Here is a 25,650-nt window from a genome sequence, read left to right as displayed (position 1 = left end):
CGGGGCAGAAGCTTTTATCTCTGCGACAACATCTGTGTGGCGGCTCCCCTTTGACAGCGAGGGAGAGAATGAGAATAGAGAATTTAGTTTCTTCCTGTAGGTACAGACGAGAAGAGGAAAAGTCACTCCTTAAGGTAAGCAGTGGCGACGGTGAATGTTAGCACGTTGTAAGTTTTGAAATTGGAGCTAGAAGCGCTGTTTGAGCGCTCAAGAGACTAATTTCCTAATATGGACCTGTCATGTTTGCTCTATTTCCAAGCAAGTTAAGAAATCAGTTTAGAGAGAATGCAGCGATTGATCACACGTGTATAGCCCCTGCCAATGTAATCCATTAGAAATGTTGTTGTTTTTTCTATAAACTGTTACGATTGAATTTAAGTGTAGACGGATACCGTAATTTTCTCTCTGCGGTAGGAGCTATGAATAAGGACTTCTCTAGGGGAATTTCTGATTCTGCAACACTCTCTTTGGGCTTTCCAGCGGGTCGAAATGCCGAGTTCACTGTGGTGAGGAAAGAAGGTAAATGTGTAGGCCCTATGTTGGCATTTATTCTCGAAACTCACTGTTCTGAGTATAGCGAAATCAGGAAGCATAACTTCACATCTTCAGATGGATTAAATACCAAAAGTAAACATGCTCTTAGGCCTTTGAATAAGAAGGATTACAGAGATAGATTCTCCAGCAATCAGAAGTAGGCCAGTGACTGGTGAGTGTGTCACATGCCATGTGTGGTCTTCTTTGAAAGGGTAAAGCCGGCTATCTCAGAGTGTTAAATGTGGGGTGGGGGAGGCTACAGTCTGGGTGAAGAGTCTCCATCAGGATGCAGCTTTCCTTTACCATTACATGCCTCTTGTCTTTTACAGTCGATTATAAGTGTTTATGGCAGCTCCGCTTTCCATTTTTAGTTTCTAAAGACACTTCTCCTCTCGTCTATAAGATTCTGAAAGTTCCAAACATTGCTTTTATCAAGACAGAGTTTTATCTTGGAATAGATGGAATTTCCCCCCCTAATTTGCCACATTACATAGCAACTTTCTTAAATAATCAGTAACCAGTAATATACATCTTAAAGCTGCAGTATGTAACTTCTACTAAAAAATTTGATCTTTAGATATTTGTTAAAGCACTTTCCTGCTACTATGATGACAGGAAGGTATGAGACCGATATTATGCAACATAAATAAATAAAATATCGAGCTCTTACACTTCCTCCCAGTGCTTCTACTGCCATCAGCAGAACTGCACAGTTCCTGGTCAAAAACAACCAGTCAGAGCCACTGAGCCAGGAGGAAGGTCTTAGCTCTGTCAGTCACGGTCATGCAGATGTTACTCAATGTACAAATGGTGGAGAAACAACTTTCCATTCCAGGAAAACTGCTTATACACCTTCATTTATACACCTTCATTGGCGACCATGCTGACAGGCTCTGCTATTGGGAAGGAGCTATAACAGCAGAAAACAACTGGGAGGATATGAGCAGTGTGTACAAGCATGATTGACAGTACTAAGACCCTGCTCTTCGCTTTGATTGGTTGGTGGTGTGTTACTGTCATTGACTGGGAGAGAGGCAGGGAGAAGATACAAACAATAAGGGAATTAATTTCTCACAGATTATCTGTCCCATTCTGACACAACATTGTGACGGTTTTTACAAATGTGTAAAAGCCATGTTTAAAAAAGAAGAAGAAAAAAGTTGCATACTGCAGCTTCAATGCTACACTGAAAACGTTTCTGTAACTGAAACAGAACGAAAAATACATTTCTAGCCAATCTTAATGCTATACTCTAAGTTATTGCTCTACATTTTATCAAATAAAGAAAAAACAACTCTGAGTGTCTTCCAAACAAATAAATACTTACAAGGATGAACGTTTTCCAAGGTACAAGGCGTATAAAGTAAATTCAGAGTGTTCATGAGCCGTTTACGTTCTCCTGAATGGCTAAATTCTTGTTGACAAGGTTACCGGAGATAAATGGTCAAAGATAGTTTGCTTCTTAGAGAGATCACTCAGTCATGTTTCCGTAAAAACAGAATGACAAAGATTGTTTGTAACACGATGTCACACTCGGATCAAATTTCAAACTCCCCAGATTTGAACCATTCTCAGCATAAATTCCGTCATGCAGTTTGTTAACCATGAACTTATTTGCCAACTTAATAAAGTGAAACTGTTTAAAGATTTTAAATGACTTTGACTTACTAGCATCACAATATCACATGGTTATTTTCACGTGTACAGAAAGTCTTCAACCATTCAAGCCAGCCATGTTCTGCACAGATGTTATTTTTGACGAATGAAGCCAGCATCAGGGATCCACATATTGTGTGGACTGGAACTTGTCATGGTTGCTTCTGAGTGCCACAAATGAAATATGTGTTGGACGTTGGCACGAATTTGCCATAAGATGCATTATCAGTTTGATATTTTGAGGTGTCACCTTGAATGAACTAGCTACTGTTGATGTCAAGTGGCATGTACGCAGTGGTCTATTTCAATAGATCAATGCATCCTGCTTCAAAGCAAAAAATAAAAAATGGTTCAGAAATTAGAAGTTTTAGCTGTTTACTTGGCCTCCAGATTCCACAAATCTTACTCCAGTCGCGTAGATGTGAGATGGGCTGGATGAACAAATCTGATCCATGACTGCCTCACGTCACAACTTGCAGGACTTAAAAGATTTGCTGCTAACATCTTGGTGCCAGATTCTACAGCACACCAACAGAGCTCTGGTGAAGTCCATGTCTCGTTGGGTCAGAACTGTTTGGGGAGAAAAGTGCTTAGTGCTTGTGAGTCACTTGTACACTGAATATCTCTTCAGTCGCTGACAAAAAACAGTAGTTAAGTATTCAAAGTCTAGTTTTCTTTCTTCTTAAAATCTACTGAAAACCTTTAGCTTTGAGTTGGAATAGAGGTGTGTGAGTTCAAGAAGTATAAAACTTTGTTTTTAGACAATGATCAGACAAACCGCTCTTTGACCAGCTGAAGTCACATGCGTGGCAACGCATGTGATCTTATTTTTGCTTGTGAATAAGCTTCTGGCAATATTAGTCTCTTTACCAAACTTTTTTTTTTCAAGCTAGAATCTATGATTGAAGTTTCATTACTCTTAGTCAAAGTCAGCTTTACTCTCTGACTTTGTGTAAAAGCATTTAAGCACAGAGAGCTGCTGTGGAAGCAAGAACCAGAAGTGCATTTTAATTCAGCTATAAATAAGTTGTTAACTAATAACGAGACAGTAGGAATAGAAAGTTTTTTTCTTCCTTTTCTGGTTCTGCCAAAAGCCTTCAGTCAGTAGCATACATTGTATTCACATGTGATAATATTATTTCACAAGGAAGGCAACAATAGCCTTTTTCTCTGCTTGAATGGAGGCTTTATGATGGATGTCAAAGGGCTACAAATGTACCAGTCTCCCAAAATGCACCAAATACTGATGCTTTAAGCCAACTATAAAAACAGGCATTCTTCTTGCTTTGTGGCTCAAAAATTTTCAAATTTTAGTCTGGTCTCTTCAGATGTTTTAAAAAGAACTTTGGACTTTTCTGTGCACTGGAAAATAACTACTGGTCTATGCTGGACCACACGGCCTATTACAGGATTTCCTCTTGGAGACAAACGGTCAAACTCACACCTAATTGTCTTCTCTAGATTAAATCTGCACGTGTGTTACTCCAGATAAAAATTAATATTTTTACCCACTCTGATCTGTCAATATTGCTTGTTGCTAGTCAATTTCTTCATTATTCAGCATTTTACTAAAAATATGTTTTTTCCAGTGTCAGCATGAAAATTAATTTAGCTGCACATTTGTATTGGGAGTGTTGAACAGTATGTCAGGCTTAAATTTTATCCCGATTTCTGCTGACTAAAGTCTCTACTGTGAAATTGTACTTTTTCTTTATTGGGTCCTGTCCAGTTTGCTGAAAGCAGACTTTGTGCTTGCCAACAGGAAGACATGCCAGCTCAAAGCAGGCAAAGGTCTTTCAGAGTCATCAAAATTCATGGTGGTTTGCAAAAGCCTTTATACCCCTTGAAATGTTTCATATTTTGTCACAATGCAATCACAACATTTAGTGTATTTTCTGACACAAAGTGCTGCACAAGTGAGAAATGAGAGACAATATGAAGTTGTTTTCTGCTCAGAGAAATCAGGAAAATTATGTTGTGGATTTGGATTCCAAAACCAGCTTTTATTGCAGTTGTCGCAGATCTTTTGGGGATGTCTCTAAATCTTTAAACTTCTTCTTGGCAAGTTTGTTCAGTGCTAATGAGATTGGATGGAGAACACCAGTCAGCCATCACATTTCAAGTTTTGCACCAAATTCTCGACTTGATTTAGTAGTGAACTTTTGACCCCTCTTAGATGTGAAGGTGCTTTGGTCTGAACCATCCAACTGTTGCTTTGCCTGTTTGCTACTGGTCACTGTCCTACACAAAGCTGATTTTTGCAGCCTCTAACAAGTCTTCCAGGATTTCTTTGTATTTAGTTTATGATCCATTTTCCCATCAACTCTGACCAGACTCCATCTCCCTATTTCAAATAAACAGCTCCAGATCAGGATGTCGCTACCAAGTGTCAGAGTGTGAATGATGTGTTTGAAGCAGTACGTAGTGTTTATTTTCTGCTGCACATAGTGTTTTGAATGTATGCTAAAACTTTTGCATTTTGACCTTATTTGATCAGAACAACTTTTTTCACATATCTGCTGTGTTTCCTACGTAGAATTCAGCTAGCCCTGTGCTTACTGGTAGTTCTGCATTGCAATAAATTGGCCTGCCTCGTACAAAACGGAGTAAATTTGTCCTGTGATTCTTTGGTTTCCATTACATAAAGCTATTTCCAGCTACTTATCACTGGGGTTGTTGATGTCACACTGTTTTAGAGTGTGAGTTGTCACCATCTCTTAAGAAATGAGTGGTAGCTCCATGGGATAATAGTTGTAGACCGAGCATTCTTTGGCATTTCTGTAAAGGCTATATTTGGTTATCTTGGAATTTCCCCTTCATGTTATGATCATGTCAGGTCACTCTGTCTCTTTTTTACATGCCACTTTGACTTAGTTTTTGCTCCGAATACTCAATCTCCTTTTGTTGTTAAGGAAGCGACACATTCCCTCCCGTTCACGGCTGTTTCCTTTGCAAGTACTTCAGATGTTTTTGTTTCTTCTTTTGTTCTTTTAAACATTAATTCCATCCAAACTCACAAAACAGTTTGTCATTTATGATTGGCCTTTAACGTAAGTAGTTAAAGGCTGTAGTTGGGTAACTTACATTGTTCGCTTTGGGATTTATTGAATTATTTTTCCCGTGTGTAAAAGTTATTCCACTTTGATATCTCATGCACATGGAATATGAACTTTATTTCTGATTTTGTGTTTTATAAAATAAATCACAAAATTTGAATAATAAATCAGATCTGAAGAGAACAGTTTGTTCTCTTAATAAAAAAGCAGCTTCAAGAAAACAAGATGTGATGTATGTCGCAAATAAAGCACATTGTGTACTTCTTGTAATAATAGGATAAAAGTTTTTTCTTATAGTCTCAATGCTTATGTTATGGCTGCAATAATGCCAGTTTGAAGATCCAGTTACGAGAATGTGGCTTTCCCAACAGTGTCCGGTGGTTTTGTGTGTTTATGAATACTGTTCCCTTGACATTTCTGTCCTCTTCATACCACACTTTCCAAGCGTCCTGCTGCACCAGAAAGCAAGGCCTTCCCTGATGGGCTCATTATTATCAAACATCTTAACCTTTCTGTTATTATAAATAGACTCCCCCGCCTTCATTTTCTTCAACTGGAAACTGCTTTAAGGTTGGGTCAGATGCAAGGTGGGGTAACCCAACCCAACTTCCTCTGCCTCCAGCATGTTATTTCCCTTTGCAAATGTAAAAAAAAAAAGTGTTTTGGTGCTTGAATGTAGGTATTATTACTGGGGGAATTTTTGTTTTTTTTAGCTATTTAAGTCAAAAAGCATTGGGAAAATAGGAATAGAGCATCAGGCTGGACAGAAACCCCCTTGGGAACACAGTTATTCTGAGTCCTGTGCCATTCCCAAGTTGCCTTGCTCTGGATGTCTGCGTAGTTCATGTGTTCTTTCTATTTTCTATGCATAAACAGTACAGGAAGACTCCACTGTGGTTGTCTCTAAAAATTCCCAGAAGTAGTATTTTATGTCACTAGTCCAACAGAGTATTATACATTAATTGCATTTTTAAACATCAACTTCTAATTTCTGTTGTAGCATAGTTTGCTTCAGTTTTTGTACAAAGAAGATTAAGTTCATGTACAATTTGTTCTGCTTTGTTGTGAGTCAACAGACTGTATGAGAAAGTACTTTGAGGAACCCAGGGGTAAGGCAAACAGGTCTTCACTGTCACACTAAGAAGAAACATGTCTGCTTGGGAGAGGCTTCAGTTGTTTTGTCTGAAGAAGGCTGATGGCAGTGTCGCTTTTCCACTAAATGCTTATTGTGCAGTCATCAAGCATCATAAAAATGGAGACAAAAGCAAACAGTAATGCTTTTTATGCAACATATAATGGTTTTAGTTTTGTTAAATAAGATATTGGTGTGAGTTTTAACTATTTTAAGATATTTTTTTAATTGAAATCTTGTTCTAGGATAACCATTTTTCTTCCAAACACGTAATCACCCCGATAGCATGATTCCTCAACTGCCATGTGTCACAGTGGGGGACAGTTTATACCTGTTTAGAGCACGTTGTTTTATATTACTCTACATTGCTTGTTACAAACTGAAAAATTAGCTTCTTACAGGTTTTTACTAGCCAGTAATCCTTAAAGGGAAGATCTGGGGTGTGCATCACTTGTACCACCGTCAGTAGATTCTCCTACCAGATCTCTGTATTTCTGAAGCTCCTCCAGAGTTACCACAAGCCTTATTCTTGATCATTTCCAGTTAGTTTAAATGGACTGCCATCCTCTTTTCAGTTTGCAGAGAACAATTTAACAATGGACTGTGAGATGTTCAAAGCTTACGATGTAGTTTTGGAACTCTTTGTGTTCGTCTATGACAATAATATGATACGTCTTAGTTTGTGGTTGTGACATTACCTAAAATTTTCAAGAGCACAAATACTTTGCCTTAATATGTTCTTTAAGCATATTGAACTTAAAGAAAATTCTCAGGAACAGCACACTGGAGGCTGTGCTGTTCCTGAGAATCTCATTCTGAACCTTCCTCTAAAGAAAGAGACAGCTGTTGAGCATCTTGTGAGAGCTTGCTTTGATTTGCTGTGGGGTGACTTGGTAATTCATGTTTTTTTTTTCTTTAGGGGCTTCCTTTTAATTACGTTGATCTTATAAAATGCCAGAACATGTTTATGTGGCGAAAGAAAAGTCAACAAAAAATGTGGTCAGGGTAACCTTGATTGTGAGAGTAAGTGTGAAATTATATGGACCTTGGATAGAAACTCCATTACTTACATTTCTTTACTACTTGCTAAGAATAGAAACATCACCTCACTGTGATCCTAGCGCTCTCTTGCTGCTCTCTTGCTGCTCTCTTGCTCTCTTTTATTTTTGGTTTGGGCTGAACACAAGCACACTTTAATGGATACTTTGTACTTCTGACTCCCATTACAAATCTAGAGCTCTGAAGCCATCTGGGACCAGAAACCTCTTCATGTGGGAATTGAAGTCATGTGGCAGCTTGTTAGCTTACTTCTTTCAAATGGAATGATTTGAGTGGTGTTTACCACCATGAAGCTCGGCATTAAGCTAATGTCATGATGAGGATAAAACCATACACTGCATTGGAAGGCATTTTTATTTCTTAATAACATGGAAGGGTTCTATACTGACCAGCGTAAAAAGTGCAATAAACCCAAATTTAATATGGGTGGGTTTTTAAAACATAAAAAGTACCTTAGTCATACAAATGCAACCTGACAGAATGCATGTGACATGTCATAAGTTGACATAGTTTATGTAACTTAAATGCTAAAAAAGTATTTACTCACTCACATGTCTGGTTTTTTTTGACAGGCTGAATGATTTAAAATTTAATATCAAATAAATATAATCTGGGAAAATACAAAATTTCACTTATGGAGCGAACGTTTTCCAACCCAATCTGGACCTGTGAAAATGAATTGCTTCTGAAACCTGGATAGCTTTTTTATTCTTAATAAATCAAAAAAGCTTTTTTATTGTCCCGGTTTCTCTGTAATTTTTAGTAGATCTGAAACATTTTACGTGTAATGAAATCAAAAGCCATTAAGAGTGTCCTCATTGCACATGTGCTTAAAGTTGTCATCCCCAAGTGAGTTAACATTAGTCACAGATTATGCAGATTGTACTATGGAGATAAGAAAATAATCCAATAAGGATTTGTATGTTGTCTGACTCCATATCCGCAGCTTGTTTGGTCTGAGTCAGTGTTCTTTGGCTTCTGTACAATTTTCTACTCATCCTGTGGTAAGAAGTCCTAAGCGTCTGCCCTCCTCTGAGCCATGCAATCAACATTTTGGGGTTAGCTTTTGAGTGCTAGTCAAGCAGCCTGAATTAAAATTTAATCTGAATTCGCTAATCCATAAACCAATCTTTTGAGGTTTTAATGCAACAACTACCTACCGTACTTGGTAAAGAAGAGTCACGTTAGATTAACAACCTTCTGCCTTCACCACACCCTGAGGTTGTTTTGGGTTTCACCCTCTAAAGCACACACTGAACACACATGAATACACACACACCTTACTGTACAGCACAGCTCTTGTGCTGACTGTTTCCATAGCCCCACAGTTTTCTGACTGTTTCCAGACTCTTTCTAATCTCAGGCTTTCATTCTTCTCATGCTGTTGTATAATCCTCAAATCGGATTCCATACAGATTAAGACTGATTAAAGACCAAAAGACAGATGACAAAAAAGTTTAAATATGACCAGAAAAAGCACATCATTTTTTTCAGGATAGCTAGTGATGTGTTTTTCATTTAAGTTAGTTTACCAAATAAGTTTTCTGTTGGACAAGATAATTAATTACAGTTTTGTTATCCATTTACAGTGTAATTACATTGTTATCTTATTTATTCTACCCACCCATGTTTTTACCAACTGATGTTTTGTTTGTTTGTCTGTTTTACCTCTGACTTCTTTCATGATGCTTTTAATGCGCAGTGTGCAAAACACGGAGAGGAAATTTTGTTGATAAATTAGTAAAGGAAGTCTTGACTGCCGCCCCTCTTTCTACAACCCTGTGATTAGCTGAGTGTGATTCAGAATGCTTTGCAAGATGTTTGTGGTTGCAACGAGGCACTGAGAGCTTATATACGCAAGCTCAGTTTAGAGCTCTATGTCATAACAGGAAATGATGTCACAACAGCAAGAGGCTCAAGGCAGCTCGTCCTGTCAACAAACAAGTCTGCAAAATCTTTGCTCTGTGAAAAAAACCTTTCTTTCATTGTATGTTTATTATCTATAAGCATTCAGTCTGTTCTCTATCCACACAATACATACTGTAGACACCCCATTCTGCTGGTAGTTCGGTATTTGTTGCCCCTCAGCCCCAAGTCTGTGAACTTCTCAGCTTCCTGTCAACCATTTGCTTTCATTTGTTTGTTTCATCTTTTCTAATATGTAGACTATGTATGATAAATTTCATGTGAAGTGAGCATAACTTGTGTTTTAAAAGCAAAGTCTGCCATTGGCCAGAAAAAGGCTTTGCCAGTAGAATAACCCAGTTTGTTGTCCCATTATTGTCCTTACTAAACCTGTTATTGAAGGAGTGGCAGCCACTGGTTTCCTTTCTTCCTAACACAATAGTATCAGCGTTCAGGAGACTCACCACAGGAAGTACGCGTCCACTACCCAAGTAAAAAAAACAAAACAAAAAAAACAGCAGGCCTTTTATGGTAATTTATCTAGTTGGCATCAGTAAAAAGGAGCTTAATGAGTAGCTGAATCATGTGTTAGGGTAGAACTTTGTTTAAATATGTTGTTCATGTGTTGCAGCATAACAAATGAATATTAAAACCCAGGAAAATGTTTTTTTTTTTTTTTTTATTAACACCTTACCCAACATATTGGATTGTTCAGCTGGGTCTCTCAAAATAGACGAGGTTATTGTCAGGTCAGTGGTATCTCCTCAGACTGTTTTCAGGGTTCACAGAATATTGAAGCTCTGAGAATCAGAGCTGAGATAGATATGAAAAGGGAAGTTGTAAGAAAAGAAAAAAAAAAAAACATAAAGCAGCTGAGAGCATCTGATAAATTCTTAGCATGCAGTGACCATCTGTGAAGAGTAAAGACTCTGATGTTTTAACAGCAGAGAATTGCAGCTTTGAAAACGGCAAACTTTAAGAAAAACCAAAAACAATGCTTACAGTAGTTAGGTGCTATATTTTAGCACTTCCTCTCAACAGCCCAAAACTAACAGTACCTAATAGCATGTTATAGTTGTATATAAACAACATATTACAAAAAAACAAAAGCTATTTTTGACAAAAGTGTGTTTGTCTTGTTTTTGGGATTTATGTCGCATCTTAGGTTTTTTCAAATTGAAACAAAAAAGGCTTTGAACTATGTCAGACGAAAAAGAAAAGGTTATTGTTTGAGGAAACAACTGTTCTCCCATCTGCCGCCTTTTGGCATGGCGCACAGGGCATGATGTTTGCCTTGATCAAGAGTCATTAACGGTGTTCCCCAGGATATACCATTTATTGTCATGCATTCATTTTTAGACTCTATATGATTCTTTAAAACAAACACCATCTCCCCCACAAAGTTAGGAAGAGTACTAAAGTATATCTGATTAGCGGTAATGTTTGCTTGCATGGTTTTTTGGTGTTTTCCTGCCTATGTAGAAAATAGGTTTCCTGCACATATGTTTAGTTTTCTTTTTTTCTTTCTTTTTTTTTGCTGCCTAAAATGAGTATCAGCATTGGTGGAGGTTCTTTAGCTGATTCTTTATCATCTATAGTTGTTGCACTAAAAAGAGGAAGAATGTCCAATACTCTACATGCTATGTGGCTCTTTTATCTTCCAATAGGTTTTGGAGGCATGGGAAAGAATTTGTGTTTTTCTTATCCAAACATGACTTTTAAATGCTGATTGACTAAATAAACCACAAGGCCACTCTCACTCTGAAACCACTTTACTGAAGCACACAGTCATGGAAAGCTAGAGAGTGAGGCCAGACTTCAGATTATGGTAAATAAAAAAGAATTTAAAAAATGAAGAAGGATCTTTTGTTTTATTTGAATATTTATTTCTCTTTGTGGTATGGTTTCATCTTTCTTCATAATCATGTCAGTTTTTGTTGTGTATATAATGGGCTGCGTGAATTAATATTAGTGTTACTGTATGCGTGTGTGCACACAACTATGTGTATGAAACAAACTATTATAGGTCAGTCTGTTTCACACCTTATGGGAATATTTGCTATCAGACCCTTACATTCTCTGTAAAGTCATTGGTTACTATGGGCATACTTTCTCTATTTGTATCAAGTAAATTTAAGCGCTGCTTCCTGAAAACTGCTTGACCGTGTCACAGTATGATGAAACTTAGGAAGATTATTTTGCAGTTTTACACCATACTTCTGCAAAGAGGGGAGACAGAGTTGAAAACCTGTTTGGAAATATTCCACACAGTTACTCTGTGTTGTAACAGATTAAATGATTCGTTGACAGTTTACAAAAGGAACTGGTTTTAAAACTTTCCAAACAGGACATTATCTTCTGCTTTAATAAACATATCAAAACTGAGACATAATGATTCCTAAATGTTTGTTATCATGACCAAACACATCAACATTCTTTTGAAAGACTAGTGTGCATTCCTAAAAATACGTTGATATCAGAAACTACTCTATCAACAATCCGATGTTCAGAGTTTATCACTTCACAGTTAAAGACTGTATGCACTGTACCGTTCACAAGCACACATACACCTTGACCATTTTCACATTTTGTCACAAATGACAAACTATTTCACTGTGATTTCACACAAAGTACTACAGAAAATGGGAAGCAGAGGAGAACAGATGTTTTTAAGATATACATCACAAATAAAAAAAAAAAAGAAAACATAACTGCCAAAGTCTGACATGCACTAAACACACTACATTTTATTTGGAAGTCTCAGAATCAAGGCAATTGATTGCAAATGCATGTTTTTCAAATGTCATGCTTTTAAAATAAAAATATTCATGTATCTTTCTTGCAATTCTTCATTACATTGTGTTGGCCTGCCATATAAAATGCTGACATAAGACACAGAGGCTTGTGACAAAGAAAAAAATCAAGAATTATAATGCTTTTGCAAAGCACAAGATAAGACATTAGCTGGAAGTTGAATGTTCATCCAAGATCTTGTTGGATGAAGATATTGTGGTCTTGTAGCACAGCCTTTAGTGTTCAAAGTTATTGTGTCAAAGGGAACATGCTGTACTTTGCACGCTTTTAAATTTAGATTAGTTTCTCTGGAATTTATTTTATTCATAATTGAATCGAAATTATACATAATTTATGAATTATAATTAACTGAAGATAGCAGTTAATTATACATTCTAATTGTTGTTTCTGTTAGCCCTCTTTGAAAATGTAGTGTGGGTTTTTGTTCCATATTCTTTTTTCAAGCTGAATCAAAGCCAGTGTCTTTGTTAGTAATGTGGTCGTAAGATCTGACGCCAATTCAGTAGGCATCAAGTGCTTTCTGATAATGAAATAGATGTATAATAATGACGATATCTCCAAAAGATCTTTTCCATCAGTAGTCTATAAAGAGCACAGTATGATAATATATGAATTTTATCAGCTATATTCATCATGCCGTACACCTTTTTGTAGATTATTCCATTTACATGCCTTCATATCAAAACAGCTTCTGAAAACAATTTAGTTTACTCTATGAGAAAAATTGTTCTTTTCATATTTGGATGTCAATTGCATTAACCAAGACCTTGTTTTTCTGCCTGCTTCTAGATTTTGACATGAAGAAGGATATAGATGCATTGATAGCAGAAGAACGGGCAGAAATTATCAGTAAATATGACAAGGTAAGTTGATGATAGGGATGGCCTACAATTTTATCTTTTGTACATTGTGAACAGATGATCCATTTGGATGTGTGGTTTATAAATCGATATTGGAAAATATTTCACTAGGCAATTACAAATGAGGTTTCTTTTAGAGTGACAATGAAATCACTAACCACTTCATATTGAGTCAGAATGATATGATGTCAGTCTTCAAATTTAATGGCTGGATTTTCTTCAGAATCTCAAAAATATCCGGCTTCATGTCAACCAGCTTCAGTGGAATTAGAATTCACAATGAATCCCTAAACTGTGGGGCAGTTAATGAAAAAGGCAAATTTGTTTCAGATGGCTTTCCATGTATATAAACCTTAAGATGGAATAAAATGGGTTAAGGGTAAATATTTAGTGACAAAGCAGCATGCACTAATCTTCTCAATCTGGACTACATGTGTTTTGTTTCTTTAGGGAAGGCAAGAGGGCGTCAGCATTAACCCATGGGAGGACGCTGACTTTAGCATCTACAAAGTCACTGACCGCTTCGGCTTCCTGCAGTAAGTAACTTTAAAACTGGGTTATTGTCATTTTATTTCAGAATGTGAAATTCACAAGTGAGATTTTTCTGTCTACTCATTAATAGTATAAATGTAACTGCTTTCCGGCTCTTAATGACTTGGAATTGTTGCTTTTCCTGGGGAATGATTACACAACTAACAACTTTAAAGGTTGAAAAAAAAGAAAAGAAAGAATTTTCAAGTTTTAATTCATTCAGAATTTCCTGTGATCAATAGGATAAGATTATGCCCACACAAGACAAAATATGCATGCATGTAAATATCTGCCCAGAAATTTGGTTAAAAACCTCTTCGTTTTTTGTTGGGTTTTTTTTACAGTGAAACCACATGAATTTTTTAACCATCAAAAAACTCTTAGCAAAATTTTAACTGGAGTTTTGCTGCCATCAAGATTGATTGAAATTTGTAGTTAAACACATCGAACCTTGGTCAGAAAATAACAAACACGATATTTGACGGAAGGTAAAAATTATGTTTAGGATTCGAGGTGAGGCTGTCGATCTTAGGAACAAACACCATGCGTCAGTCATGGTGGTGGTGGTAGCATTAGGCTGTAAGGATGTTTTTCTGCAACTGGTTCTGGTGTGCTGCGCCAAGTAGAATGAAATGCTGGAATTAGCTTTAATTTCTTCAACTTTCTCCCACATAAACAGCCAGACAGTGAAATCTCGGACAATAAACTAGATATTGATCCCAAATGAAAATCAAAGCTGGTTTTGCAATGGAAAGCTAGAAGGTGATAACTTTACCCATCAAAATTTTATTATTTGTTGATTGGTACAAAAAGCATTTGGTCAATGTAAAATTTGCTATGTGAGACTTTTAACCATACATTATCAATGATCTATTAATATATTTGAAATTTTATTTCATTGTTTGTTTAATTTAGTCCAGTTTGTAGATTAAACTTAGTGCTAAATTTAAACTTAAACAATTCATAAAAAAGCCAATGTATATCATTATTGTATAAAAAAACAATAATTCAAATGCATCACTATAATCACAAAATTCCTGTGTATGAACAGTGTATCTATACTCCTGACCATAGCATCTGCTTTTTTACAACTTTCTGTCTTTTGAATTTTTCACTTCATTTATAACTATTTGAAGCGAATAATTGCATCACTGATACTCGTGTATTTCTGCTCCAGTGAGGAAGAACTGCCAACACCCACTGCACTTGAAGAGAAGGTAGGGACTTTCTTTACTGCTCATGTAATACATTTTTGCCCTCTCACTCATGCATTGGGCACTTATGATGTTCTATGTTTTGCCTTTTCAGCAAAAACAACTGGAGTTGGAGCGAGTGGAGAAATGGCTGAAGATGCTGAAGAAATGGGAGAAATACAAAAACAGTGAAAAGGTTAAGAGCGGCTCCCACGAGATACCAGCATGCCATCTCAATTTAGCATCTTTGCGTCTTCTATTTTTTTTTCATTCTGCTGTGGGATGTTTAATTTCCATGCCTTTTTATAATCTATTTTCCATTACCTTTTAAAGCGTTGCTCATTTTCTTATTTACCACCCACCCACCACCACCATCTTTCCCCCAATTTCTGTGGTCAGCCACAAAAGAAAAATTACTGCAAGCAAAAGTTCTTAAACTTTGAGATTTGGAAGTGGAATATACATGAATCTGCGCCTTTCTCCTGTGATTGCTGTGGTAAAGAATGAATGCATATTGTTATGTATTGTGTATTTCAGCTGGCGAAGCGTGTATATAAAGGCATTCCTCTGCAGCTGAGAGGCCAAGCGTGGGCCTTGCTTTTGGAGACCGAAAGAGTCAAAAAAGACAATCCGGGAAAATATGAGGTATGTTTTTTTTTTATTATTATTATTGCAAGAATAATAGTTGGTAGTGTTTAAATACACTTTCAAGAAAGTTTGGATTTTAACAACTGATGGAAGGTATTGTGGAAAAATCTTCTGTGGTCCAGAAAATGAAGCAGCAGGCTCGAAACTTCTCAACAGAGATCAAGCAGATAGACCTGGACGTCAACAGAACATTCAGGAACCACATCATGTTCATGGATCGCTTTGGAGTGAAGTGAGTTCTTCATTTGCATTTCAGTTTTCTATTATTATTATTCACTTTATTGTTTACAACATTTTTTCAATATTATTAAAATATGAATTTAATAATTTCAACTTCCTGTTTTTGGCTTAATCCAAACATCTACTTGTAGACAATATTACTTTTGACATACTGTGTTGGGTAGTTTGTGTAAATGTAAATAGACTTGCAGGACTTCCTTTTGTTTCCATGTAAGCTGCTGTGTATTGTTGTTTTCTGACATCTCACGTGTTTTTTTGATTTGCCCCAAGCGGGATTCCTGCAGGGTGTGACCTCTGGCCAAAACTATAAAGCACACAACGCAGTTACAAAAAAACCAGAGTGGTGGTTTCCTTCTCTCAGCATTTTATTAGCCTTCCTGTCAGCGCACAAAGCCCCACAGGAAATGGCGCTCACACAGAATGTGCACCGGTACAAAGGCACATGTGCAAAAATACTCCTGCAGCAAACAGTGACAGATTTCACACCAATTCAAAAACCTATTCAAAACTTTATATTTTTCTGTTATTATTTTTTTTTTGTTAGAAGCAGTTGCAGAAACCACTTTTTGTATCTCTGATTATAGAAGAGTGCTCTCATCTTTTCCTTTGTAATGTACTTCCCCTTGAATTCATAGCTGCTAAGGCCAAAACAGACCAAAACACTGTTTCATCCTGCCTGACTACCCACTCCTTCCCTGCGAGTCAACAGCTGCCTCACAGACACTGAGACACTGACAGCTATTTAAAGCTCCTTTCCTGTCTCTGACACTGGACATGTATTTGTCATTGAGGCCTACAGGGGAAACATCCTCTTAACATTTACATGATGTTTTTCTTAATGCCCCCCTCTGCCCTCACTCACAAACACATTCCCATGTGCAAACAATGGGTGCTTTGTGCCGACTGTCTAAAGCTCTTCAGTCTCAAGATGTAATCCGACAGATGCACACCACAAAATGCTTGAGTCAGAAAGGCTTGATTGAAGATGCAAGATTGTAGAGTTTTGCAGAATTGTTTATCCCTCTTATTGTTTCTTATTAAGATTTTAAGGGGAAAAAAAGTATAATATAATTGGAACGTAAAAGGAAATGGCATGTTTAACTTCCTTTATTCACGTATCCATGGAAAAAGAAAATTGCCTCCTGCACTATCACCTAATTATGAAAAAGAGCCCAATATTTTTTCAGTCTCAGTATAATTGCAGCTCTTCTAATGAGACCTCAGACATCTCATTAGACAGGTCACACCACACAGGTCAGTGATAAGGTTATAGGGAAGTTTCGTGAGGTTATGAAACAAAATCCCAATCTTTAAAAATGTGACTGAGTAACATTCAATCCATTATCTGTAAATAAAGAGGATGGCCCAACTTCAAACCTACCAAGGCATGACCTGTCCACCTATACTGATAGACAGGGCAGGAAGATTAATCAAAGAAGCAGGCAGGAGGCCCATACTAGCTCAGGAAGGGCTGGAGAGATCCATAGCTCATGTGGGAGAATCTGTTGACAGGACAAGAACTATTACTTGTGGTTTCCACAAAGCTGCTCTTGATGGACAAGTGGTGAGAAGAAATGTACTATTGACAGAAAACCATAAAAAGTTCTTTTTGTGATTTCTGAGAAACTATATGAATAAAAATAACAAACATGTGGAAGAAGTTCTGGTTAGAGGAGACCAAAAGAGAACATTTTGCCCTACACTCAAAGTGTAGTGTCTGGCTGAAAAAAAGTAACATTATCTGAACATACTGTAAAATCCCCACATATAAGATGGTAGCAGTGGTGGCAGCATCATGCTAGAAACACTTTTCTCCAACTGGGGGAGTAGATTTGAGGATGAATAGGTGCAGGGCAATAGCTGGAGAAAAAAAAATAAAATCAGTGAGAGGCTGAAAATGAAATGACTTTAGTGGGAACCTCAACAGCCAGTAGAACAACAACCCAACACACAGAGCCAGAGCTGCATAGCAGTGGTCAGAGTCCAGACCCAAATTCAGATGAGAATGTGTTGCAAGACTTGAAAATTGCTCATCACCAAAAGCAACTGAACTTGTTAATTTAAAAACATACATGCAGTAGTAGTAGTAACATGAACTAACATACATATAAATGTAACGTAAAAGACCTAACATTAACATAGTGAGCACTTAAAACGGTTCTATATAATCCCTCAGGACAATAATCCTGTGAGTTTCACTGCTCTCATGATTATGTCTCAGGAACCACATCCTTGTTTAATCAGTTTTTCTTTTGTTTTGTTTTTCTCTGTTCCCTCTCCAGGCAGCAGGCACTGTTTCACGTACTGGCCGCTTACTCTGTCTACAACACGGTAAGTGTTTTCTGACAATCTAAATGTGCAAACCCAGTGTTGTGCAACATGAGTTTCTTTTTTTCTTTTTGCGTGCACTTGCCTTGCATTTGAAAGTAACACATCGGTAGAGCATCGACCACAAGTCCATCAGTGGCATTGGTGTCTTTTCAGTTTCGGTAGAGCTGGCTAAGCATTATAGACCCATCTGTTCTTGCTCTGTATTTGGAGCTTTTATTTATGATTGTGGTTAAGCCTGAATCTGTTCCATCAGAATTTACCAGTTCGACCACCAGCAACTATTCATCTACGTGCATAATTCAAGTTTATATAACTGAAATGAGGTAATAATGACATTGCTCTTGTTTTCATTTTCAAGGACAAACTATTCTCTAATAAATAATCTATGCTTCTAACCAAACATATGATCCAATAATGTTCACCATCCTAATTTGTCATTGTAAACTCAGTTACTGTATTTCTATGAAATCAAGTATCCTGCTATTACCAATATTAAAAAGAAAAAGAAAGTCTTGTTGAACGAATTCTCTCTGATGAAAGTGATTCATTATTCAATCAGTTAGATTTAGAGGTAATATCACTATGTAAATATATCTATTTGGTAATTATAACTCTGCAGTCACACATTCTTGGACTTGTTTTTCTCGTGTGTGGCGCTTAGCCAGAAACGGGATAATTGTGCAACTAGTATGTTTACAGTATTGACATTTTACACTATTTTCATTTCTATCTTTGCTCTATTATTAAATCTCTTCCTCGTTAAACCCATATCTGATAATGAGATTATTTTACACAGGTATAGATATTGACAACTTTTCTCCCATGCCTGTCCTAAGATGTGTAAAGCCTTGAAACAAGTACAATTTTACAGCAGTAGCATGGTCACAAACTAAAACAAAAAGTAGAGAAAAAACTAATTCTGTTTATAGGTTTTAACAAATTTACTGGTGCCACAAATATTAATTCCCTTTACAATCTCTTTCAAAGAAATTAAAGTATTTTGTATAGTTATACTTTGATTTAAACTCATTAATAATCCATAGATTTCTATTTCCCTTCGGTGTAGAAATATGACCTGATTCAGAGGCTAGTTTTTTTTTAGCCACTGGGCTGGATAAAAATCCATATTTGCGCTCCTACTACTTAGGTCTAAACATACCTCTGCCTGTCTGTGGTCGTGAACTGTTTGGACCATATAAACAAATGATCACCCCTGTTTATACTATTTCAAACTCAGCTGAATGATCTCGCTCCATTCAGAGATGTATGGTTTTCACTAAGACGCATGGTCGCCTCTTAGTGATAAAACATATTTCTTAACTGTTTTCTCCCCCAACTGAATAAAATAACTCAAATTAAAGATTTTACTTCTCTACAATTCTCGGCATGACAATACGGTACTGCAACAAGCCTTGGGCTACAAATTTATTCTCATCTGTAAATGCTAAATGCTTATTTCATCTCATCTATTTACAGATTATTCTAGAAGATCTGACCACCGTATCTTTTCATGACAGAAGAAATATTCTTCCAGTAAATTCAGCCACTAATAGCTTCACAGGAAATTATGCAACAGCTGTTACTATTTCTGAAGCCTACCAGACTGAACATTTCTTGTATCCACTTTAAGGCCCTCAGATTTCTGCATCCAATAAATGTTCAGAAATGCACTCCCGTGTTTAAGAGGATCTAGTTAACGTTTGTCTAGATAAAGACGGCTGTTGTCTACCTAGCAGTCTAAATACTACCCCACACCCAGGACTGTTTTTCTGAGGGGGGATTTTTCATCAGTTCCTCTGTGGTAGAGGGGTACATGAGCCAGAGGAAATGGGCATGCGTTGCTCCTTTTTTCTCCCTTTCCCACTCTTCTCACACAATGCTCAAAAGAAATTGGGTCAGTGGGAGAGCTAAGAGAGAAAAAGGAAAGGCAAAATAGAGAGGAGGATGTTTGACTTTTTCACATATGTGCTGGTAGAGAAAAGTGTAGGGAATGTGCAGTTTAACCTCTCTTTAACCCTAATTATACTTACCGTTTGGCCTTGAAAGGATCCACTTTGGGCTTCTATTTCTATCTGCAAAGCAAATACTCCTTAATATGGACAGATACCATGTGTGTGACTGTTTGCCAAGGGCTTGTTTCATGTAAATCAGTGAATCATCCTGATGTCAGCTTAATGGTAATTCAACAGGAAAACATAACAATACTGAGAATGTATGTGTGCCACTGTAAATATTTGAAAATATTCACTGTAAATTGTTGCTTAAAAATTAAGTAGAGCTATTCAGTTTGTTTATAGTGTTGCATCAGACTTTCAGGTGCTATCTAGCCGTTATATTTTGACCTATATAAATGTGCTTTATTAAATTATGGTGAGTCCCTCTCATTTGTTCACTCTGTTTGACTTAAAACATTTTGCTCTGCTGTTTTTGTTCCAGGAGGTCAGTTACTGCCAGGGGATGAGTCAGATCGCTGCAATTCTACTCATGTACCTAAACGAGGAAGATGCCTTCTGGGCTTTATCCCAGCTCCTAACCGACTGCAAGCACTCCATGCACGGTAACAATAATGAGAAGACACAGATGTACAAAAATAAAAAACCTGACGAATGTTGTTTTTTTTAACTATCTTTGGCAGTGGCCAAAATCACCCTCAATGGAGATTTCTTTAATTTACAGATTAAAGAATTAATCTTCATGTGAAAACTGCACGTTTTAATTCAGGTTATGTTTGTCTGGTGGAAAAGTGTGTTTGATTTAGGCATCTGAGTGTTACAAAAAATAAAAAAAACTAAAGAAATGTTTTGTGGGAAATACTTTTTCACAGCAGTGTTAATGCTGCAGTCATCACTGCACACTGTATGATCACTTACAGTCAGTTTTTTTTTTTCTATCTTGTAGGATTTTTCATTCCTGGATTTCCCAAGTTGCAACGTTTCCAGGCTCATCATGAAGTCATCCTCTCCAGAATGCTGCCTAAGCTGAAGAAACACCTGGTGAGTTGCATGCATGTCTGACTGATGTTTAAGCTCGGTGGATTCATCATGATGTTCAGCTGGCTTGAAAACTGAGATTTATAACAAGTTCTGTTGGAACATTTACTCTGAGACTCGGTTTCATGTTGATTTGTGTCCCCACAGGACAAGGAGCAGATGACGACAGGGATTTACTCCACCAAATGGTTTCTCCAGTGCTTTATCGACAGAGTCAGTATCTGGATGTTTTTTCAGCTTTTCAAACATGAACCGTCTGAATTGTTGCTGTTGTTTGTAGTTATTTATTAAATTTTTCCCACTTTGCTGTTTCCATAACAGACGCCATTCACCCTCACCCTCCGCTTATGGGACATCTACATACTGGAAGGAGAGAAGATACTAACCGCCATGGCTTATACAATCCTCAAGTTACACAAAAGTGAGTCAGAAGCTCATGTATGTTTTATCTTTGTCTTTATGTGCTGTGCTGAGGGAGTTACTTCTGTATCTGGGCATCTTGTCTGATTTCTGAGTGTCATTGTGTGGATTACAAGGCAAGCTTCCTGGTATAACACAAGTGGCCCGTTGCTGTGGAGAAGAATCAAAAGCAGACTTTTCATTGGATGCACAGATGAGCATTTTCTCAGCATATTGGTTGATTTCTTCCATTTAAATAGATGGTTGAATTGACAACAAGCATTTCTATCTTTAATTTACCCCTCACCAGGAATAAAACATTATAAGATAGAATAATTTAGCTATTTTTACATCAATATCTTGTGTTTAATCAGAACGCCTCATGAAGCTCCAGCTAGAGGACTTGAGGGAGTTTCTCCAGGAGCAGCTGGCGGATTCATTCCTCCTGCTGGACGATCTGGTGGTGGAACAGCTACAGCTGGCGATGTCAGAGCTGCGCAGTAGAAAGGTGGATCAACCTCCTCCAGGTGCAACAGTCTTTCATTGTCTTCATGTTCTTAAGTCTCATGGATCACTTTGTCTGAAAAGCAGTGCTGCTTAGGCGGTTGTAAAGTTACAGAAAAGATAAAACATTTCTAAATCAATATCACAAAGTAAAATAAATAAGTAAAATTCTGCCACAGTGCTACACCTGCTGATTTATTTATCTAGAAAATTATTCAGTGTTTGTCAACCTTCTGGATTGCTGTGAAACTTAATTCCTTCAACTCAGCTCTGGATCTTCTCCAGAGTTCCCATGAGCCTCTTGGCTGATTCTCTGCTTAATGATCTGGTTTCCTGGCCTGTCAGGTTAGTTGGACAGCCATGTTATAGTGGGTTTGTAGTGTGCCCATACTCTTGATTTTCAAAAGATGTACTGGACAGTGCCCTGACATGTTGTTCAATAAATGTTCTCCAATTAACCACTGAGGCCTTCACAGAACATCAATATTTATGCAGACATTATTTTACAACAAGGTGAACTCTATGTACTTCTGTGACTTCTGAGGTAATTCCTTGCACTTGATTTTATTTAGGTGTTTCAAGATAAAATATGGTTAATAAAAATGCATCACTGATTTTTTTGTATTTTCATATGTAAACATTTTGAAAACCACATATATTTTTACTTCCACTTTGTAACTATTTTGTATTGCTCTAGTGAATAAAATATCTATTGAAAGTACACTGAGGGAAATGTGACAAAATATGATTCTCAAGAAGCACTGTATTTTTCTGTTTCCTTCTCATGCCTGTTTTCTCTTTCTCTTTTTTTAGCCAAGTCAGATGAGCTCCCAAAGAAGCCTCTGGGTCAGGAGAGACCAATTGTCCTTGTGCCGCTGCAGCCTAACTTGCATCCGGAGGTCAAAATAAACCTGCAGACCAACAGCAAGCCTATAATAGAGACCCAGAAAACAGATGCAACCACCAATCATCAGATTCATTCTCCTTCTGAACTCCAGAATTCAATGAGCCTCTCTGGAGCAAACACATTTTCAATGTCTGCACGAGCATTCCCCACACAGGGAACACCTTCTTCCCTGAGGCATTGTAAATCACCTCCAGTACCTCCAAAAGAAAACAAACCATCAATTCTCATAGATTTGGGTAGACATATGAAGACTTCAGTCCCAGAGGTTTGCCAAGAGTATAGAAAACATGAGAACCAGACAACTGACGTAGAGTTTCAGGAGGAGTCCATGGATTGGCCTCCCCCCTATGAACCCTCTCCTTTGGATGCTGTGACTATGCAAACAGAGGAGGAACTCATGGATCTTCCTGACCTACCACCTCCACCTTTGTTTTACCCTGAGCAGATTGACCTAAGGTCTCTGGGCCGGGAATCACCCAGCCTGGGACCTGGGACTCATCCTGACCTGCATCGTCACGCTCCTTCCCCTCGGTCAGCCTCACCGCTGGTTGTTCCACTGAAGCCATCACCAAAACCTAGTCCAAAACCTTCCCCGCACAACTTCACAAATAAAAATACTTCTCCTACAAAATCTTCCTCTCACTTTGTTCACACATCACCCTCCCCATCACCTTCCAATGTCCCACCCCCAAAGCCAACAAAGTTCCCAGTTTCCCTTAATGTTCCTGGGTCTATGGGTGACAGGAGGCCCTCCAACACATCTCAGTACGATAATCTCTCTGAAGTTGATGATGATGATCGCTTGGTGGAAAGACTGCTTGCCTCTACTCCTGAGGAATTCCTTTGCATGCACAGCAACTCCAACCATGCTACTGACAGAGCCTATGACCCTACCTTCTTTCCCGTTCCTCCACCTCCTCTCTTCATTCCTCCTTCCCCCTCTCGTCTTCCCCCTGTGATGTGCGGCCTCCCTAAGTTGCCTCAAGAGCCAGAATATAAAGGAGACACCAGCTGGGTGGATGATTCCATCATCCCTCCTCCACCACCCAGCTTTGCAGACAAACTCGCCCCATTTCAGTGCACCTCTGCCCTCTGCTCAGACCCAAACAGGTCCTCATCACCTTCTTACTCTAAGAATTTCTCCAGAGCCCCCAGAGACCATTCTGCCTTCCCTGCACCTTTGCTATACACAGGGTCTCCCCCAGCTCACTCCAGGTCCTCAGGACAGTCGCCGGTGGGTATGGCAGGGGAACAGTCCAGCCCGAACTCCTGTAGGACGCCTCCTGTTGGACAAAAACTTCCCAAATCAGTGACTTTTTGATTGGGCAGTTGATAATTCATCTAATTGATTTTCAAAGCTGTTGTAAAGATAAAAGGGCCAGTAGTTCCAATATCTGACAAGTATTTCTGCGTGCATGTGTGATATAGCATTTTTCATCTCCAGCTATTGTACCCACTTCTGCGAAAATTGTACCATGTTTCTAATGGAAGTGCTGTCAAACTTGTATTTAATAATGATATCAAGAAGTGTGAGTGCCCCTCAGTTAGTCATAAGGAAACATTTGGTTTTCCTTTTGAACGGAAGAGTAGTGTTCTCATCACAACTGTACATATCACCATTCTTACACCCGAAGCTAGGTTAATTTTGTTCCAAAAAGGTGTCTTAATCTTAACATGGACAAAAGGGCTACCAGTTAACACCGTCAATACAGTCAAAGTATTCAGCTGGAGTTTATAGTAAAGTGTGAGCAGGCTCACAAATATTTCCTTGGTCAAACTGAGAAAATGTCATTAGCCTAGTATAGCAAAACGTGGGGTTTCTACTAAACCAGAGTGTATTCATGGAGTGCTAATAAAACTGCAATTTCCTTAAAGTTGTAAACATCATCAGCAGCAAGGGCGCTGTAATAAATGACAAATGTAAATGTAAACCACAGTATTTTAGACATGTTGCCATTTCAGGTTCTTTCCCTGGGAGGTTGCAGTGGGTACTCTGGAGCTCCTTTATAAATAAAATATGTTACAAAACACATTTTTGGGGTTTGGGGGAGAAAGCTCTTTCAGTTAGATATATTTTTACAGCACGGATATACTATGTATATGCTCATGTATATATTAACGTTGGGGACCTAATGTAATATATTGGCACAGGCCGTTTGTTTTTCAGTAGAAGTTGACACATTTGAAGATGGCTCCATCTAGTGGTGAGAAAACAAAACACACCCCACAAAGCTATACCTTTTTATTACCGGTCAGTGTTATGTTAATTTTTAGAAAGCAAGTTTCAATACAAGTAATGTTAATTTTTAGAAAGCAAGTTTCAATACAAGTAACATGGGAGAGTTCAGTGTGCAATTCAAAGAAAAAAAAAAGCTGTAGTTTGTGTGTGTGTGTCATTTATTTATTTAAATAGAAAAAGTAATTTTTAGACTTGGAGGCCGAGCCATAACAGATCAGGGAAGGCTAAGCATAGTCAAATATTAAGTTATACTATTTTGGGTCTAAAAGTCAGTATTTTTTTTTTTTTTTTTTTGACACTTCGCAGCTGTTGCAGCTTTGTTTTTCTATCAAAGTCTTCTGCTTACTTTACTTTGGTCTGTGTTTGCATTGCCTCACTATAAAATACTGTTTTGTCATTCATACATGCATGTTTGTCATGACAGAGTATTGGAGCTTTGCTGTTGAATGTCATAACATATTACACATTACTGCTTATTTAAGGAATTTTGTCATTATGATAACTGAGGCTAAGACCAAAGCATACCTGCATATATGCAACTACTTGAGTTTTATAAAGAGATTAACTACACATGTCTTGTTGTGTTCTTCAAGCAATCATGTGTGCTTTCAAATGTTTATTGCATACCAACAAAATAATGTAGTTTTACAAA

General features: G+C 37.6%; 1 protein-coding gene across 2 annotated transcripts; it reads left to right on the top strand.

The window, feature by feature from the left end:
• Positions 1 to 45: 45 nt before the first annotated feature.
• Positions 46 to 25,568, top strand: si:dkeyp-19e1.3 (USP6 N-terminal-like protein). Of its 2 annotated transcripts, none has more exons than XM_044123556.1 (14): positions 46 to 134; positions 12,946 to 13,019; positions 13,467 to 13,552; positions 14,725 to 14,764; positions 14,856 to 14,936; positions 15,278 to 15,385; positions 15,511 to 15,620; positions 17,911 to 17,959; positions 20,396 to 20,516; positions 20,858 to 20,952; positions 21,097 to 21,162; positions 21,271 to 21,370; positions 21,723 to 21,875; positions 22,666 to 25,568. In XM_044123556.1, the coding sequence occupies exons 2-14, from the start codon at positions 12,954 to 12,956 to the stop codon at positions 24,078 to 24,080; spliced, it is 2,490 nt and encodes an 829-aa protein (XP_043979491.1). In that variant the 5' UTR covers positions 46 to 134; positions 12,946 to 12,953; the 3' UTR covers positions 24,081 to 25,568. The 2 variants fall into 2 exon arrangements, with proteins under 2 accessions (XP_043979491.1, XP_043979490.1); XM_044123555.1 differs by lacking the exon at positions 46 to 134 and adding an exon at positions 405 to 519.
• Positions 25,569 to 25,650: the final 82 nt, after the last annotated feature.

The sequence above is a fragment of the Gambusia affinis genome, linkage group LG08 (assembly GCF_019740435.1).
Source record: "Gambusia affinis linkage group LG08, SWU_Gaff_1.0, whole genome shotgun sequence".
In the NCBI taxonomy this organism is placed as follows: domain Eukaryota; kingdom Metazoa; phylum Chordata; class Actinopteri; order Cyprinodontiformes; family Poeciliidae; genus Gambusia; species Gambusia affinis.
This window is presented reverse-complemented; position numbering and strand designations above follow the sequence as displayed.